Source organism: Rhipicephalus sanguineus, chromosome 6 (genome assembly GCF_013339695.2).
Source record: "Rhipicephalus sanguineus isolate Rsan-2018 chromosome 6, BIME_Rsan_1.4, whole genome shotgun sequence".
In the NCBI taxonomy this organism is placed as follows: domain Eukaryota; kingdom Metazoa; phylum Arthropoda; class Arachnida; order Ixodida; family Ixodidae; genus Rhipicephalus; species Rhipicephalus sanguineus.
In genome coordinates this window covers 112,597,560-112,614,904 of record NC_051181.1, presented here as the reverse complement: position 1 = coordinate 112,614,904, position 17,345 = coordinate 112,597,560, and the positions used below count along the sequence as shown (strand labels likewise).

Sequence of the window (17,345 nt, the reverse complement as noted above, 5' to 3'; positions counted from 1 at the left end):
GTTTATTAACTCAAGTATATCAATAAAATATATCTATCTGCATTCAAAGGTACCTGGAGAAGAATGCAAGTAAAAAGTGCACTCTATCCACTGATAAGTATCTATCTGCATTAAAAGGTACCTGGAGAAGAATGCAAGTAAAAAGAGCACTCTATCCACCGATAAGTATCATGGGTCTGTTCTTCATCGTCGACAGCTTGTCCATGCCAGCGTGGCTGAACTTCTTCCTCTGCACAGCGCTTCCAATAAGGCTCAGGAGCTCGTCCGATGAAGCGTTGCCTCTTAGAGCATCCCTCAAGGAAACCTCGTGACCACCAAACAGGCAAACCTGTGCATGGTACAAAGCAAGTTACTTCTCTATTCTCTTCCAGAGCCTATATCCCCTTTCCACATTATGTCATTGCTTTCTAGAGTGTCTTACACACTAAGGTTAAGTCAGTTCTGCTGTGGCCCATGGGGTGGAAGAAAGTTCATCAAAGGGAAACCTTGAGATCTACGTGACTGTTGTCTCTACCTTGACGATGGCCCTGGGTTTGAATCCCGAACCAGGGCAAATTTTTTGTCGATTGTGGACGCTTTCTCAGAGATTTGCATCTATTTCCTTTGTAGCTTCATGCTACAATCGAGTGGAGGGAAATTTTTCCTTTTCATCTTACATAATTTGTTCGCTCTCATCAGTCTCTTTTCTAGGCAATGTGAACAGACGCACCAAAGGGGCACACTAAGAAATAGCTGATACTCGAACTGCCACAAAACAACCAAAAGCTACCAAAAGTTACATTCCCACCGTCACATTATTTTCCATATCCTAGCGCTTGCGCTGTATTCTATTGATCACAACAACTTGACCAGCTCAAGAAAGCATCTTGGCCCTTGCAGAGTTTCACAGCGTGAAAATCTTTGACAGCTTTCAGCGCCGCTTAAAATATAGCCCCAAGGCTGTGGGCACACCTACACTAAAGATAATTGTGTCACAAATGTTTTTCTATCCACAACTTGCTATGGCACCACAGTGGGCAAAGATTCAGCTGCAGAATACAAGGTCGCAAGTTGTATTTCAGGCTGCAGCAGCTGCATTCTCATGGAATGCCAAGTACAAAAATGGGGCATACTGCGCATCGGGAGAAAGACCCGCCACAGGCATTGTTTTTAATGAGAAAGTATGGCGAACATAACATCAGGTATCGAATGAAAACAAAAATTCCTAGTGCCGGTAAAATTTTGGCATAATTAAGCTGAAATGAAACAAAAAGATTTTAAAAATGTTGATTACATTCACTTCCAACTTCCAGGGCCTAAGAAATCAATCAATCAAATTTTTACTGTCTTTAATACATATAACGGCGTGTTATTTTTATACAGGCCAAGGTCGGTTTTTCGGTGGAAATGATTACAACTGAATTCCAAGGCAAAGAAATGCAAATGTTACAACAACTTTGTTACAAATGCCTGCAACACGTTTTTTTAAATGCTTTTTTCCAAATGCAACAAGAATGCCAGCCTAGCAACAGCCTGATGATACGCACTTAATGCGCTACACTGAATTATTAACAGCACTTTGAAATTTCCACAGCGCTTCTGCCTACTCATAGGCCAAAAACACTTTTACAGAGTAGACCACAAAAAATATGGCCCTTTAGTGCGAACAAACAATGAGGGAAGGGCATGCACTCCCTTTGTCCCCTTCCCTCATTAATTTTTCGCGCTGAACGGCCATAATTTTTATGGTCTACTCTGTAAAATGAACCGATTAGCCCAGCAACGTCTTCTTTTGACTTATGTTTCAGGTTGCATGTTGCGGGGGAAACACAGCGAGTCACATTCTATGAGTATAGTCTTTTTCTCCATGAACAAGAGTCGGTCGAGGTCTTGAACATGGATGTGCATAGCAGAACATTTGACAATGCAGGGAATAGGCTGTACACAATGGAGACACTTCATATTTATAAACACAGTGTGTCCGTAAAGTCATGGTGAACTTTTGACCGCTTAAAGTAAAGTAATGAAACAAGACAGAAATGTGAAACCTTCACCAAATAAAAGGAAAACTCTCCAAGTGTCCGTAGTATGATGTACAAGGGTGTGCTCACACAGGTGATGACGTAGCACCGCGAACTGCGCAGCAGTGGATCAACCCACCCCCATGCCAGTCGAGATGTGGACGTTACAGAGGAAAGCTCAGTGTGTTCTCTCGTTTACTAAATTCAAATCCGTGACCAAAGTGCAATATGAATATCGTCGCGTGTACAATGAAGCGCCACCACATAATGACATTATTCCTTTCAAACAGAGAATCACAGACGTTATTCATTCTGCTACACTAGATGTCCTGGACTGTGTGTGGAAAGAACTTGAATATCATTCAGACGTGTGTAGAGCGACAGACTGAGGCCACATCGAACTGTACTGCACAGGTATGAAACTTCAAGAGCTTTCCTTTTACTTGGTGAAGATTTCCCGTTTCTACCATGTTTTGTTGATTTCCTGTGACTGGTCAAAAGTGCACTGTGGCTTTACAGACACACTGTGTTTTGAATGCTACTTGAAAGACGTCCACCATGCAATTTATGCTCAAGAATAACAAACCTTGAGGTTCCCATCAGCTGTAATCCGAATACGGTTGCAAGTTCCACAAAAATGTTCAGTCATAGAAGTTATAAAACCAACTTTTCCAGTCCAACCAGGTACTTTGAATATCTGTAGTAAATGTGTTAAAAGAAAAAAAAATAAATGGTGACTGACCCCCCAATAAAACAAAGCACACACAGACAAATGCTATTCTCACTTGCACAGGAGTCCTTTGCTTTTCCAGCAATGTGGACTCTTGAATTTTTTTTGCTTCTATGTGAAAAGTTTCAAGAAGACCTTAAAAAGCCCTCAAACTTCTTTGTTGCTTCAGTATACACCTTAGAAAACGTTATGGGCCAATCAAATCTTTGAATAGATTCCTTTCATAATCTGCAAGTGCGCTTCCCTGCACTGCATATTTGCCTAACTAATGGTGGCACCTGTCGCGCTTCAAGTGGGGCCGAGGTTGCATGTGCTGGGGCTTGTCTATTATGCATGTTTATGTCCAGAGAATCGAATCTACATTTTCCACATCATAGCGCAAGCAAATTGCGCTTGAACACGCTGTTTCTAGTGACTAGCCGCATTAGTTGGGCAAACTGCATAGCAGGAAAGCCAGCTTTACAATTATGAAAAGGGTCTATTGCGTTTCAAATTATATAAATCTAAATTACCACAAGCTACAATCACAGACTTCAATTTAGACCCCTGCTACATACCAGAACATTTATGTGGGTAACAAGATGTGAGCAAACAAGCTAAAATGTTATATATGTCACATCAACAAGGTACTCGTAAAGTTTCAAAGTTTCACACATGCACAATGTCTTATGAATAACGGTTTTTTATGTCAAGCAAGTAAAGAACTTGGCAAGTGTTTACACAAGAAGGCCTGGCTGCACTAATGTTAGACAAATATCAACCACAACGAGTATGTACGCATATTTTGCATTAAATCAACCCTTTGAATGACTCATGCAAGCACTTTTTGTCTTTGTATGTCTCTTTCAAAGGTGTGCAGATGTTAACAAAATACCTGCTACATGTCTGTAAGGTAATTCACACACCTACATAGTTGTCTGCTTTTGTTGATGCTGCAACGGATGATGATGATAAACGACAGTTTACCCTTCGTAATAGGTAGGATGCTTTACTCCACTCACTCGCTATGCAATTCACATGGAGTGACGCCTGGCATGATTCTACACTTCTGCCGTGCAATGTTACATCCATTAACGCTGCTTCTCACCAAACATGGTGCCTGTATAGGGTCTTTTTCCAAAGTAGTTTCAAGCATTGGTGTGGCTCTGTGGTAGAACAAACTGACTGCCATGCATAATGCCTGGGTTTGATTCCGGCACAAACCCTGACTTTCATAACGTAACATGGGATTTTGTACTGCACGCCACATTTTTGAAAGCCAGCAACTGATGTGGCACTTAAGGCCCTGGCCTTAATAATTTTGAGCATGCCTTAAGAAACTTTGCAAGTTCTTGACTAAAAAGCAATTCTATGCTGAAGAGAATGGTCCTAGATGTCATCATCAGTCCAGTAGCAGCATTTTCAGGTGGTATAAAAATTATAACTGAACCTCAACAGCAAAAAGAAAAAAAGAAAGGAGGAAAAGGAAAAGATTTGCAAGTATTACTTTACAATGTTGATACTAATAATTGTAGGGGTTTAACATCCCAAAACCATGATATGACCATGAGGGATGCCATAGTGGAGGGCTCTGGAAATTTTAACCACCTGGGGTTCTTCAACGTGCACCTAAATCTAAGGAAACAGGTCTCAAGCATTTTTGCCTCCATCAAAAGTGCGGCCACCGCGACCGGGACCACTTACTATGTTGATAAGCTGACGTTAACCAATAACAAAAAATATTCCATTTGTCCCTCTCTTAACGTATTCATGCATAAATTTACACAAGCAAACATTTGCCAAGCCAAGGGCAAGCTAGAGATATTAAGTTACAAAATTAAATGCCAAGCCTTCCTTCATAACTCCTGCCATATTTTCACTACCATTACACACTAAAGATGGAGGTGTTGTATGCCTAGGTGTAATAATAAGTATGCACATTAGACCTATAAATGTTGCAGATATAGCCTTTATGGCAAAGTCCGAGATGAAATCAATATCGTGATGCGGCATGCCCCTATCCAATGCCATGTACTTATGTAATGTTTATCTGCACACTACGGCTGGAAGTGCGGTCATGTACAAAGCGATAAGCCATTTTAATGTGGAACAGCACTCTGTGAGCATAGGCTATGCTACAAACATGATTTCATTGTGTGTATATGCGCAGGACGCACAGAGTCACGCGAAAAAGACTTCAGGGAGGAGGGACGTCCTACGCTTCAGGAAGCTTTTGTAATCAGCAGACTAAATACAGTCAACCCTTCCAAAAACTGCCCAATACCAAAACAGCTAGAATTAACTCAATGACAAGAGTGGCGTACAGAGAACTGATTGGATTGCCCGCAAACGATAACAGTGAAAAAGTTGAGGCGCAACAACTCTACAATACCTGCGAAGAACTTGAGTCTGCAGTGCTAATATCAATCACCAAGGGAAAGATTAAATCCCGATGGAGCAGGGCAGAGCTGTACTCTAGCGGGCTGGCTACTGCTTAAAACCACAACATGCTGGAGGGAGACATTTTTATTACCTAACATTAGGACCCAAGTCATCACATCTATCATCTCCAAGAATATGAGCATGCAATATCGCCCACGCAGATGACAAACACTCCAAGAACGTTACAGTAGTAATCCAACATTCTACATTGACGCCTGGAGACTGCACGGCAATTGCTACACCACTGTGGCAATAAGAGGAACTACAACCTTAGCGGCATAGACAAAAACCCCATGAGTCAGTACAGTCGAAATGGCGGCAGTTGCTATGGAAATCAAATGCACAGAGCAAAAGGGAGACTCGGCCCTCGTAATCACAGACTCCCAATTCGCTTGCTGTTTAGGCTGGGGCGACTCCAAGGGAAGCACTGAGAATCCTAGAAAAAGACCTGCTAAAATCCACATTAGGTAGTTTGGTGCCCCGCGCATACAAGACTGGAGGGTAACGAACGGGCTGACCGGCTTGCTTGCGAAATAAGCATACAAACACCGTTCACAACCATCAAGGAACCCCCACAGCTCCATGAGAGATCCTTGAAACCAAAGAGGAGAACGACCAAAATACAGCTGTCCACATCCGGATCTTACTCGAACGGGTGTGAGATTGGTTTGTCGAATACAAACCAGCAAGTACAATAGCGTAAAAAAGAAACACCATATAAACATTGCAATGTAGTACGTGCACAGCTGTTCGTAGTATGGGGAAAGGCCAACCCTGAAACATTAGGTGGGAAAGCGAACCATCATCCCAGAAAATCAGTTCTCTCCTTTTAGAGACAACATCTCGAAGAGTGCAGTCACCTGCCTTGCTTGCTAGCAGGGATTGGGGAAGCAGCTGGCTCTGCTCGACCAAGTCAAGTGAGCCACAAAGGCCAGTGGAACCCTCGACTGAGGAACCCCTCATGTGCCTAGAAAGCTTACAATCGACATTATGACACTCTCACTCATATAACTTCAATTCAAAGTCTGCAAAGAGCAGCTGATAGTAGTACCCTGTTTATGAAGAAGTACTAAATACGGAGGACTAATGTACTGGAGAAGGTAATGGCGTGAATAACAAAATGTATTAGTAGCCGTGGAGATCATAACATTTTGAAACTACACCTTGTTTGCCTTTTCACTCACGAGCAAATTAAAATAAAGCTACTTGCTAATATCCATCAAACAGGCTACACACAGTTCTTTAGAAGAACCCAATCTGACGATGAAAGCATTTATGTACTGTACGACAAAGGTAGGTGTCAAAAACTACTGTTACAAAATGCGGACCAGTGATCCAGATAGCGATGTGCTGATCACGCAAGTTTTTAATTATTGTAATGAAGATGTACACCTAATATGTTGTGTGAAATCAGACTGATCACTGAGAAGACAACCAGCCAATTAGAGGCCATGTTCTAGATGGAACTGCCAAGGTGATCCATTGTTCAAATTATCTCCTGACATTTGGTATTACACACGTCAGGCTGTCATCATGTTCACAACAAATGTGACTGAAAAGGGCCTTGCAACACTTTTTGAATGTGGTCAGAAAATGCTGCCAATCAGTAGTCGAGGCTAATGCAAACATGTGAGCTAAACATTACAGCACAGCACGCAGCATGGAATTCACAACCAAGTTTCAAAATCAAATGATGCCATAAGCTAAATTTGGCTTATGACATCAATTTGGCTTACAGCCACTGACTGATTTGAGCATTGTGAGCTGCATAGTTACCACGGTTGCCGAGGGGTGCTGTGACATGCCAGCACCGCACCCTACAGTGCTAGAGTTACACAGGTGCGCTCGTGATCACACTGAAAGAGAGCCGTTCAAAGAAGGAGAGAAAAAGAGCTCCAGGTCAGTAGGTGCGCTGATGTACGGATGTAGCTTCCCCCTTGTTATCCCTCCTGTGTAGCTTTCAGCACGCTCGCTGGCACCGAGAGAAAGCGTTTAAAGTGTGTGACAAATCCCTGTAACTCTGCTCATACTCGACGAATTCTAAAATTTTTGCGGCAGCCGATTCATGAGGCAATAAAATAAACTCAGGTAATGAGGCCACTAGATGATTACTTCGAAATGTGTTGCAGGGCCCCTTGAACTAACTGATCAAGTCTGATGATCACATTCCATGCGTTTCAAAATGTAAGTCTAATTAATAACAGTGATTATCATCCGCTTGGTTAGCTTCAGACAAAGGGGAATATCTGGAACACTGAATTCTTGAAGTGAAGTAGTATATAACCTTTTCCGTCCGAGGCACTGTTCAAAATGCTGGCATAGAAGTTGAAAGTGAACAATGTTGTGCTGAGCGCATCACCTTTGAGGTATGATTTGGTCCGTCTTCTTGCCGCTCCAGCGTTGGCAACTCCTTCTTGATGATCGACAGCATGCGCTCAAAAGGGACAAGCTTCTGCCTGCTCCACTTGTTCCCATCGAAGGGCATGTACTCAATAAATCGCACTTCAAGATTCTGAAACAGAGGCATCCAGAAGGCTCTCACACACCTCGTGTCAGCAATGCAGTTAAATAGTCTAGGTGAAATTTTATGTTACTTACATTAGATTCCGTGAGCTTCACAAAGTTGACCAATTCATCTTCATTGATTCCCTTCATCGCTACACAGTTTACCTGGGCACAAGCAAATCATGGAAAAGGTACTGGTTAGCCCGGCAACACAATACTTGTGTACTGACCGTTCTCTAATGGCAATGATTTGCACTTGACCCAATGCATCCAGTTGGAAAAATAAAGCTAATATAACGTATACAAACAGAACAACAGACAAGGATGAGCACCACCCTTGTGTTCCGTCTACACGTGTTAAAGGAGTACCGACAAAAAATTCTGAAGTCAAGATAATTTGTGTGAACTTGCACATATCATCTCATAAATATCGATGGCAAATGTAGCCTTGAACATGCTATAAATAAATTTTAAAGCATATGCTTCATGACTGAGTGCAAAACAAAGCATCTTGAGACACTGATATCAACTTGGATTTGATGGAAACTGTCAACAACCTGGATGACGTGTCTGTTGGCCGCCATATGTTATGCGTGCTCTTTGCCGCAGTCTGTTGACATGGAACTCACGTGTGCATGCTGCCACATGCAGCTGTTTTGTGTAGTTGCGGGGCCAGCTGTGTTTACAATGGAACTCTCGTTCCACCTTTCTTGGTGCTCTTTGAAATCGCAACTGCAACTGCGTGCTATAAAAACATCTCCAAATAATTAACCGTTGCGCACTCGAGAAAACGAGGTTTCCAGCTGTGATAAGCAAGTCATTAGCTACTTATGGCAACAGAAAAAAATGACATAAAAGAATTCTGTGTCTGGACTTCTTAATAGCCACGCTATTTTTCCACCATAAATTCTAACCAACTAGGCCAACTTTCTGCCATCATAGATGATTCTACATTGTAACTATGGCTGAACAAGCAAGAATAGTTAAATGCAGTTTAAATTAAAAATTAAACTGTCAGGATATCACACGCTGAAACCCTGACACGATTATGACACGCCTGCCACTGTAATTTTGACCTTCAAGGTTCTTCAATGTGTACCTATATACAGTATGTACCAACACAACAGTGTGCCCTGAACAAACTCAGTACATATTGTACTGTAGTAGCCAGTACTAATTTTTTCGTTGATGAGGTTTAGTTAATTAGTCCTAACTATGTTTCCAACTCGACAAATACTACTCACCTAATGGCTAAAATGTCAATGAGGCATATGTAGGCATGTTCAAATTACATCTAACTGCACTATTTTCAACAATGTACTAATTGTATGCTCACTTTTTCCGGCTAATAAAGAAAGCCCACGAAATGTGAAAAATAACACGACTACACTCCTACCAACAAAAGAAAGCAGCACCCTCAAATAAGCTTACTGCAAGCAACCGCTTTGCCTGCTGTCCGCTGCCAGAGACGGCGTTCTGCACTTTGGCAAGGGTACAGGACGAGCACCCCCCAACAACATGAGTCGCAATTTTGCAGGGATCCCTTTCGCTCGATTGTATACCACTATCATCATCCATATCTCACGGCCATCTGTTCTCACTGATAACGCGGCCAGAGTTCTGTTCTGATTACGGCCCGACTGTGTAAGGCTAAAGCGACTCGTTTCGACGGCTGGGGAGTGTCTAATAGGGTGGTCCATATTTTTTGCTTTTCGCATCATTTTCTTAATAATGGCTACCTCACAGTGAACATGTTAGAGGGTGCTGCTTCCGTTATTTTTCACACGTTACGTTATTTTTCTTACGTTATTTTTCATATTTCACGGGCTTTCATTAGCAACCAGAAAAAATGAGCGTGCAATTAGTACGTTGTTAAAAATAGCGGCGTTACATGTCATTCGAACATGCCTACATGTCTTATTGACACTTTTATAATTAGATGAGTACTTGTCGAGTCAGAAATATAATTATGACTAATTAATTAGGTCTAATTAACGAAAAAAATAGTAGTGGCTACTCCAGTGTACTGGGAACAATATTCACTAGATTTGCTTCACGTAACGACATTCTTCTTTTAAAAATCTTGCTGCGTGATAGTTGAGACACCCTCCCTCACCAAGAAATGGCTACTCAGGCTAGGAATTAAGCTGCACCTTCTTGCTTACTGGTGCAATGCGATAGTTGCCAAGCCACAATTGCAGTTAAAACAATGCAGTGATTAGGCAACACTGTCTTTAAGAAAGTCCAATTCTCGTGTAGCCGTGACATAGCATCGATTCAAGGTGATTTCACACCAGAATTACAGTTACCTTAACGGAGTCAAAGCCAGCTGCCAGTGCATCATCAATGCCTTTTCTCACCACGTGCCAGCCTTTGCGCCTTGCCAGGAATTCAAATTTCTCAGGTACTAGGGTGTCAAGGCTTATGTTCAAGTGCGTCAAACCTGCGTTTTAAAGTGGTTATTAGTAGGGGTGTGCGAATATTCGAAATTTTCGAATATTCGACGAATATTACATTCGAAATATTCGTATTTGATTCGAAAATCGTGTATTCGAAAAGTTTCGAATATTCGATAACTTCGAATATTCGAATATGCGATTCGATTATCATGCATAAAATAACTCGTCTTCCACATTTCTGCTGCGTTCGTATAGCTAAAAACGTTGCCGAGAGGAGCGATAAACATCGTAAGTACACGGAGGCACGATATCTGCCTGCGACGAGCGCCCCAATACGTATAATTTATTGCTGGTGAATCTCCGACGTGCAGCGCTGTTGGCGATCATGTAACCGTACATTTTCAATATTATGCGGCCGTAACGTGCCGCACTACCACTCGTTCACTATGCGGGACCACTTCTGAAGAAAGACAGTGACCCACGTGACTGGTGGCGGACTGTTCAGATACCCCAGTCTGGCAAAGCTTTGCCCCATGTACCTCCCTATATTAGCCACTTCTGTTCCAAGCGAGCGTGCCTTTTCAGTGGCAGGGGGGGTTGTCTCTGTTACAAGGGAGCGCCTGCTGCCTGATCATGTGGAGCAACTCATATTTCTTCATGATAACATCTAGTCATTAGTTTCATTGTGCCGTGATATTTGATTGTGTTGTGATGCGCATTGTGCTAGCCTGGACATTGTGTTCTGGAGATAGCAGTGTATGTTGTGTGACCAGTCAGGCTGTTAATGTTTTATTTTAAAATAGCTACATGTTAAATAAAATATTGTTACTGTGGAGGCACTTTTCCTTTGATATTCGATATTCAATTCGATATTCGAAGGTGGCTATTCGTATTCGATTCGTATTCGAAAATTTGATATTCGCACACCCCTAGTTATTAGCACAAAACTACCAAATGCAAGACAGTAATCCCACTCTTATATAAAAAAAATAAATCCTCACCCGCATTCCTCAAGTCGGCAATCTTTTTCGACAATACCAACCCATTTGTTGTCATGCCCAGCGCATTAAGCTGTGGAATTTTTGCCAGGCTCTCTGAAATTTGCAGAAATCGACTCATTAACAACCTTTTAATAGTTGGTCATTAAGTCAGTGTTGTAAGTTACATTTGGTAAGTTTCGTCACTTCCTTGTCATGAGTAGTTCCAGTCCGACGTACAGAGAGCCACCGCATTTCCAGCGCGCTGGGCACAATAAGTTTAGATTTTGCCCTTAACATTCGATGATGAATATCTCGAATTACGTGCAACTTTCATGATTTCTAGGCTTGTGTGAATAGTAAATTTTAGGTTTGAAGCTCATTCGAAGCAAATAGTGATTTGGTTGAATAATTTCAAATCTAATTCAAATAGTATATCTCGCGTATTATGAAGAGAAATGAACATATTTGTCATGACCCAACTAACCTGCGCAATATTTTTAAAATTAAAACAAGGCAGGTTAAAGTGTCCTTTTTTTTTTGTTCAACGGAAGTGGAAGCAACTTTGAACAGTAGCAGGATTTGACTTTCGGTAGAATGCAAGTGATAACCTGTAAAATATGTGACATTTTATAATTTACAATACTTAGAGCACATCAGCTGGTATAACTAGCGTTTTAAACTTAAAAAAAATGATGAATAGTATGTTCATTTAACCTTCAAATGGGGCTTCGCGGCAGTGCAAATTTTTCCTGGAAATGTGTATTCACGGTATAGCACCCTTCCACTGCAGCGAAACCACCTTTAGGGGGGGTTACATGTAAACTAATACACACTTATTCGTTCCCATTTCAAATACTTCTAAATTTCCAATAATTTAAATTTAAATCGAAGTGAATCCGAATACTGTAATATTTATTCGAATATTCGCACAAGCCTAGTGATTTCTAAAAAAATGGTATGCCATAAATTGGAATGGACTAAAACTTTCCAATACAAACAATTGCTCTCGAGTCGATAATTAAAAATTCCATGAACTAGCTTTTGTTAATTAGTCTCGTCCATATCATTTTAGTTGTGGCAATGCATTTCCACCTCGACATAGAGTACGTATGTGAAAATGACTAGAGCCTGACTGTCATAAAATATTTATAAAAATCTATTGCCTAAAGAAAACACCGTTATTGGAGGTCTCAAGGCTAAATTTCGAAGCGCAAAATTAGGTATTGTAGAACGTCATGCTTAAAATGCTCATTCTGATTTACCAAAACTGCCTTTCTTCTACAAATATGGCGACGTTCAGATGAGTCAGGAGCTTTTCCCCCCTTTTCTATAAAGATTCCTCGTGTTCTTATCACATCAGTACATCCTCGAAAAGCCGTTACTTGTACCCACAATATTGTTGCTGCAAACTTTCAGGTGGCTGGGATGTACATGTGCAAAATATAAGATATTCAATCAAATCTAAAATATCAATTTTCGCACCCATGTCAATCTCTCGTGGAATCACCCCAAAACACATAAGCAGATGTTTTAGGCAGGCCCGTAGCCAGGAATTTTTTTTGGGGGGGGGGGGGGGGCACTTCTGAAAACCTTGACTTTTTTGAGAAAAACACCTATTTTTATTATTTATTTTTGGTAAAAACACGTACTTCATCAAAATTTCGGGGCCTGGTTTTAGGAATACATGAAGAACAGGAGATGTTGAGAACCTAACTAGTGAGGGAATGAACAGCTTACCAATGATACTGACAGCATCCTTTCGCACAAGAGGCTCTCCACCAGTAAGACGAATTTTGTTCACACCAAAAGCAGCAAAGAGACTTGCTAACTGCACTATTTCATCAGCAGTGAGCAGTTTTTCTTTTGGAGTCAATGGTACGCCTTCCTCTGGCATGCAGTAGACACCTGCAACAAATCAAACACACACAATAAAAGTGCACTATATGAATGCACAAAGATTATTGTCCACCATGGTACCTCTTTTGAGTGCTATGGTACAGGTACTGGTCACTATTATGGCACAGGTCCTATATAAGTGGTTGGCATGTTGTTGCCTAAAGGGACACTAAAGGCAAATAATTCATGTCAGGGTGAAAGGTCAATCTGTGAGAACATCTAAACGTCAATATTATCAACAGCAGTGCTCTACTAATCGAGAAATTAAGGTAAATGTAGAACACGATGTGCGCCACGAGTGGCACATTTTGAAGATGATCCCGATGACGTAAAGAGTCCCGAGTACAATTAACCACTAGTAATCAAACTAGTTGTGATAACAAAAGAACCTTCCGTGCATCACAAGACGTAATAAAATGCTGCTTGTTCGTTTCTGTTTGATTCATGGAAAAAAGAACCTCTTGGCATTACCATGGGGAACAACTAAAGTGGTCCAAAAAGTTCCCTTTTTGCCTAGCTGCACGTCTCAGTGGTAGTTTCGATCTAGCGTACTGCTGCGTGTGCTTGGCTCTCACTATTTTCGCACTATTAATACTTTATTGCTGCTGCTGGCCAAGTTAAGCTCCGTTACAGTTAACTATACAGTTTCGGAGTGGCCCGTGGCTGCGTCTTGGCAAGGTTGATGGCCGCTGTTGCGCAAGAAACTGTAGCATCGGCGGCTGGGCAGTAAAGGCGGGCAACATTGGGCACGGCAACTGCTACGTCAGAAGGCCCGTTCAGGTGAGATTTCAAATGCGCTAATGCCATGCAGACCACTAAAACATGATTTTCTTCCAAAATGAGCATTTCTTTGGCACGAAACAAGCACTACAAGGTTTCTGGAATGCTATTTCAAAAATCAACGTCGACTTAATATTTGCTTTTAATGTCCCTTTAACGATGGGATGCATTGTCGAAGACAATTGCACGCAGTGGGGAACAACATGGCATGCATGCATATTGATGAAAAGTGAGAAGACTTCTTAACCAAAGTGCCAGCTTAGTAATGTACCATGAGTTGAGGCAAAAGGTCGCGAATCAGACTCCTGGCTGCAGCCTAAAAGCCAGACGTTATTGACACGCCTCCAAACTAGGCCGAGGCAGTGTTCCGTTCTCAGCAATGTAAATTAAGCACACAAAAATTATTTTCTTTTTTTTTTATAATACGAGTGCTTCAGTAATACGTAGTTGCTCCAGCTGTACAGCCTTACTTTATACCAGGATGTAACAGCTGTGCATGGCACATGTAAGATAATTATACAATGTAAAACAGCATTGTGTCCTTATTCCAGCAATTTTCAATGAGAAGCAGCTTGTAAAACAGACATCCACAATACACACATGTAGCAATTTTATCCAATATGTTGCCAACAACTAGATTAAGCTTTGTTATACACTGAGGTTACAGCTGCGGCTTCTTTCGTAACATGGTGAAACACGGTGGTATATGTGAAGGGTAAAAAATTGAATATTTAAACTAGGGGTGTGCGAATAGTGAAATTTCATCTCGAATCAAACAGTTCCGAATAGTGGCCAAGAATATCGAATCAAATATCGAACACAAAAGATTTTATTGAAAATTGAAAGAATAAACAAAGCAATGAAATCTGACCATGTCCTAGAGCACATAACGCGGTGAGTGCCTACCACCGAAAGACTACAAGTAGTCATGCAGAAACACAAGCTGTTCCACATGACCTGTCTTCAGGCTCTCTCGCCGTGATGTTACATTGTTTCCTGCGGTTGAAAACATGCAGCTCACTGGGCACCTCAGTAGCAGGAATGGGAAGGCATCGCAAAGCGATTTCCATGATACATGGATAAAGTGTAGCTCCATGCTCGGCGGTGTGGCAGTGGCAACTGCACAGCGTGAACAAATTGTCACATGTGAAGCCAATCACCAAGGGTTTCACGGAGCAAAGTCTGGACGTTTTACGTTGCTTGCAGCATACGCAACTGAACTATGCGAAAAGTCCATGCTTTCGTTTCGAACGCAAAGTTGGCAAGGGCTTGATAGTTTTCTCATGCGTTTCTTTTTTTTTATCCTTTGCAGAAATGACATAGTATTCTTTAAAATAAACATGTTTGCTTGCTTTTGAACCAGGATGTCGGTGAAAGTTTTAACAAAAGGACTGCTGTAACGACGTTAGCGTCAGTTTTAGCCACCCACTCTAACCAAGTTGCACCATTGGCCTTAGTCGCATTTTAGATATTCGTCCTTTCGAGAAACTTCGAATACTGGCTATTTGAAAGCTGAATCGAATTATTCGATTACGTATTATTCGATTCAAATTCGATACTTGAATATCCGCACACCCCTAATTTAAACAGAACTTTTTATACACTTGGCTGTTATGCTCTCGTTGCACAACATATCTCAATTTACGCTTAAGAATGTGTATGTAAGTGTTCATTGGAAGTCATTATTGATAAGTCTTGCCTGTCTGCTACCTGTATTTTATCCACCCCCTAAGATAATAGCTATCAACATATATTGTGTATGTCCTACAGATGTTTTGCTGTTTAGCACAGTGAAAGTAATGCTGACTTTTCGCACACGTCCTGTTGGAAAATCCTAAAACCAGCAGCACTCAAATGCCAATGACACATGATGTAGGCAACAAAACGGCAAATCTGCATGCGACAGCAAATGACGTGACAATGCAGCAGTAATCTAGAGCCAACGTGACAAACCTTACACCTAAGGCTGCATTTTTCCGTCAAAGAAATGCGTAGATAGGTGTGTTTTCTACCGAAGCTGTCCACCAAAACCCCACCGGCATCCTGAAAACAACACATCATTCGTTAGACTGCCAGCAAGCTTGCATGTCCGAGACTTACTTTGCCACTGGATTCAATGCCAGTGGTGTCTTTTTTATCAGCACTGCAGTACTGCTTTGCTTGTGACATGGTACGTAGTATCCGGACTGCTTGGTCCACACGACGTAGTACTGAAGCTCTCAACAGCATCCTGAAGCAGTTTCTCTACAAACTTACGTTTAACGCTCTGGCAAATATCCGAAAGACCAGACAAAACTTCCTCTGGTGTGTCCGCACAATACCTGTGCACAAAATATCCGTACAAGTAATTAATTATCAGCACGCCAGCGTTTCGTGCCGTCCCAGTATCGCTTACCTCGACAGTGGCTAATTGATGATCCTTCGATATATGGTGGTGGTGTATACGGGCAGCCTGCGTAATGGAAGCACAGAAAAAAGCTATTCGTTTAAAAACCGGCTGTCTTGAATCAGCATGTTTTATGAATAGCCGGTGACGAAAGCGCTAAGAACTATAAACCGGCAAGGGAAGGAATGGAGCATTCAACTATCCGATCAATCACGTGCACACACCAATCGATGGTCCGGATACAACAGGTGCGACATAGCTGGGACTTCGTTGTGCTTATTTAAAGTTGTTGAGACGGGGGGGAAAAAGCTGCATTGGGACAGCTTGACTAGCCCAGTTCGCGATGGCAGGTGCTTTAAAAATACAACGTCACGCATCCTTGTCTCGACGGCGCTCGCAGGCTGTTGTTAGTATTACCTCCATAATATAGAGCTTTTTAGGCCTCCAGGTTGGTCCGTAGAACGCCTCGATACGGCATCGATATTTCAGCCGACGCCGCCTCCAACAGTTCACCGAAAGAACACAGACATTCATAGATGGATAGACCACAGATAGACTTCGTTCTCCCGAGAAACACTTCCATCCCGAGCCATGCTCCTGAGTTTTCGGCTCTAGCGCGGCTCCAGCTGCACTCGCCATTCGTCACGTGATTTTGCATGATCACGTGGCCACGACTCGCGTGAGCGCGGGAGATCCGGACAGATCGAAAACGTTATAAAAGGCAAGTAACTCTAGAAAACGCCCTCCGAATGCGTACGGGGTCGGGTAACGCAAGTCGAAATATGCAAAACATTGGGAAGCTGCTTGTGATGCTTTTAACTGGGTAGCACTTGACGGACCCAGCTTGTCGTGTCATCCATCCACTGCCTCAGGTCGAATGATCACGCAGTGGTAAATACAGGTCTAAAACAAGGCTGAAATGCTCATACCAGCGCAAAATAAACCATTAAGGCCTAGAATGATATAAACTACAGAAATAACCAAGATTTAATTGCGATAATTTACCTAAAATCGCGAGTAACGCTTCTGAAACGTCCGGCTGAGACCCGCGCCGCGCCACAGCCTCGGCAAGCGCGCGATTGCCAAGGGAATTGCTGGGTTGCCCGTTAGTGATGCCGAACTATCGTTAAATTGACTATCGATAGCATCGATAGTTTTCATGAAACTATCGATAGTGCAATCGGTGGTACGATCGTTAATATTACTAGCGATATTACTGTCACGCGTGTTTGTTGCTTTGTTTTCATA

At 42.0% G+C, this 17,345-nt stretch overlaps 1 protein-coding gene across 1 annotated transcript; it reads right to left on the bottom strand.

The window, feature by feature from the left end:
- Positions 1-16,745, bottom strand: LOC119396192 (molybdenum cofactor biosynthesis protein 1). Its single transcript, XM_049416988.1, has 12 exons — positions 16,515-16,745; positions 16,107-16,163; positions 15,812-16,032; positions 15,670-15,754; positions 12,773-12,940; positions 11,057-11,149; positions 9,966-10,099; positions 7,750-7,821; positions 7,511-7,663; positions 2,587-2,697; positions 122-328; positions 1-53 (listed from the first exon to the last, which is right to left on the bottom strand). Exons 3-11 carry the CDS (start codon positions 15,938-15,940, stop codon positions 152-154), a joined length of 1,122 nt encoding a protein of 373 aa, XP_049272945.1. The 5' UTR covers positions 15,941-16,032; positions 16,107-16,163; positions 16,515-16,745; the 3' UTR covers positions 1-53; positions 122-151.
- Positions 16,746-17,345: the final 600 nt, after the last annotated feature.

Coding starts and splice junctions, on each gene's coding strand:
- LOC119396192 (XM_049416988.1), bottom strand. CDS start 15,940: ATGCTGTTGAGAGCTTCAGTACTACGTCGTGTGGACCAAGCAGTCCGG. Junction 10,100..11,056: donor TGCCGACTTGAGGAATGCGG/GTGAGGATTTAT, acceptor TTTAAAACGCAG/GTTTGACGCACTTGAACATA. Junction 7,822..9,965: donor CTGGCTTTGACTCCGTTAAG/GTAACTGTAATT, acceptor GCTTGTGCCCAG/GTAAACTGTGTAGCGATGAA.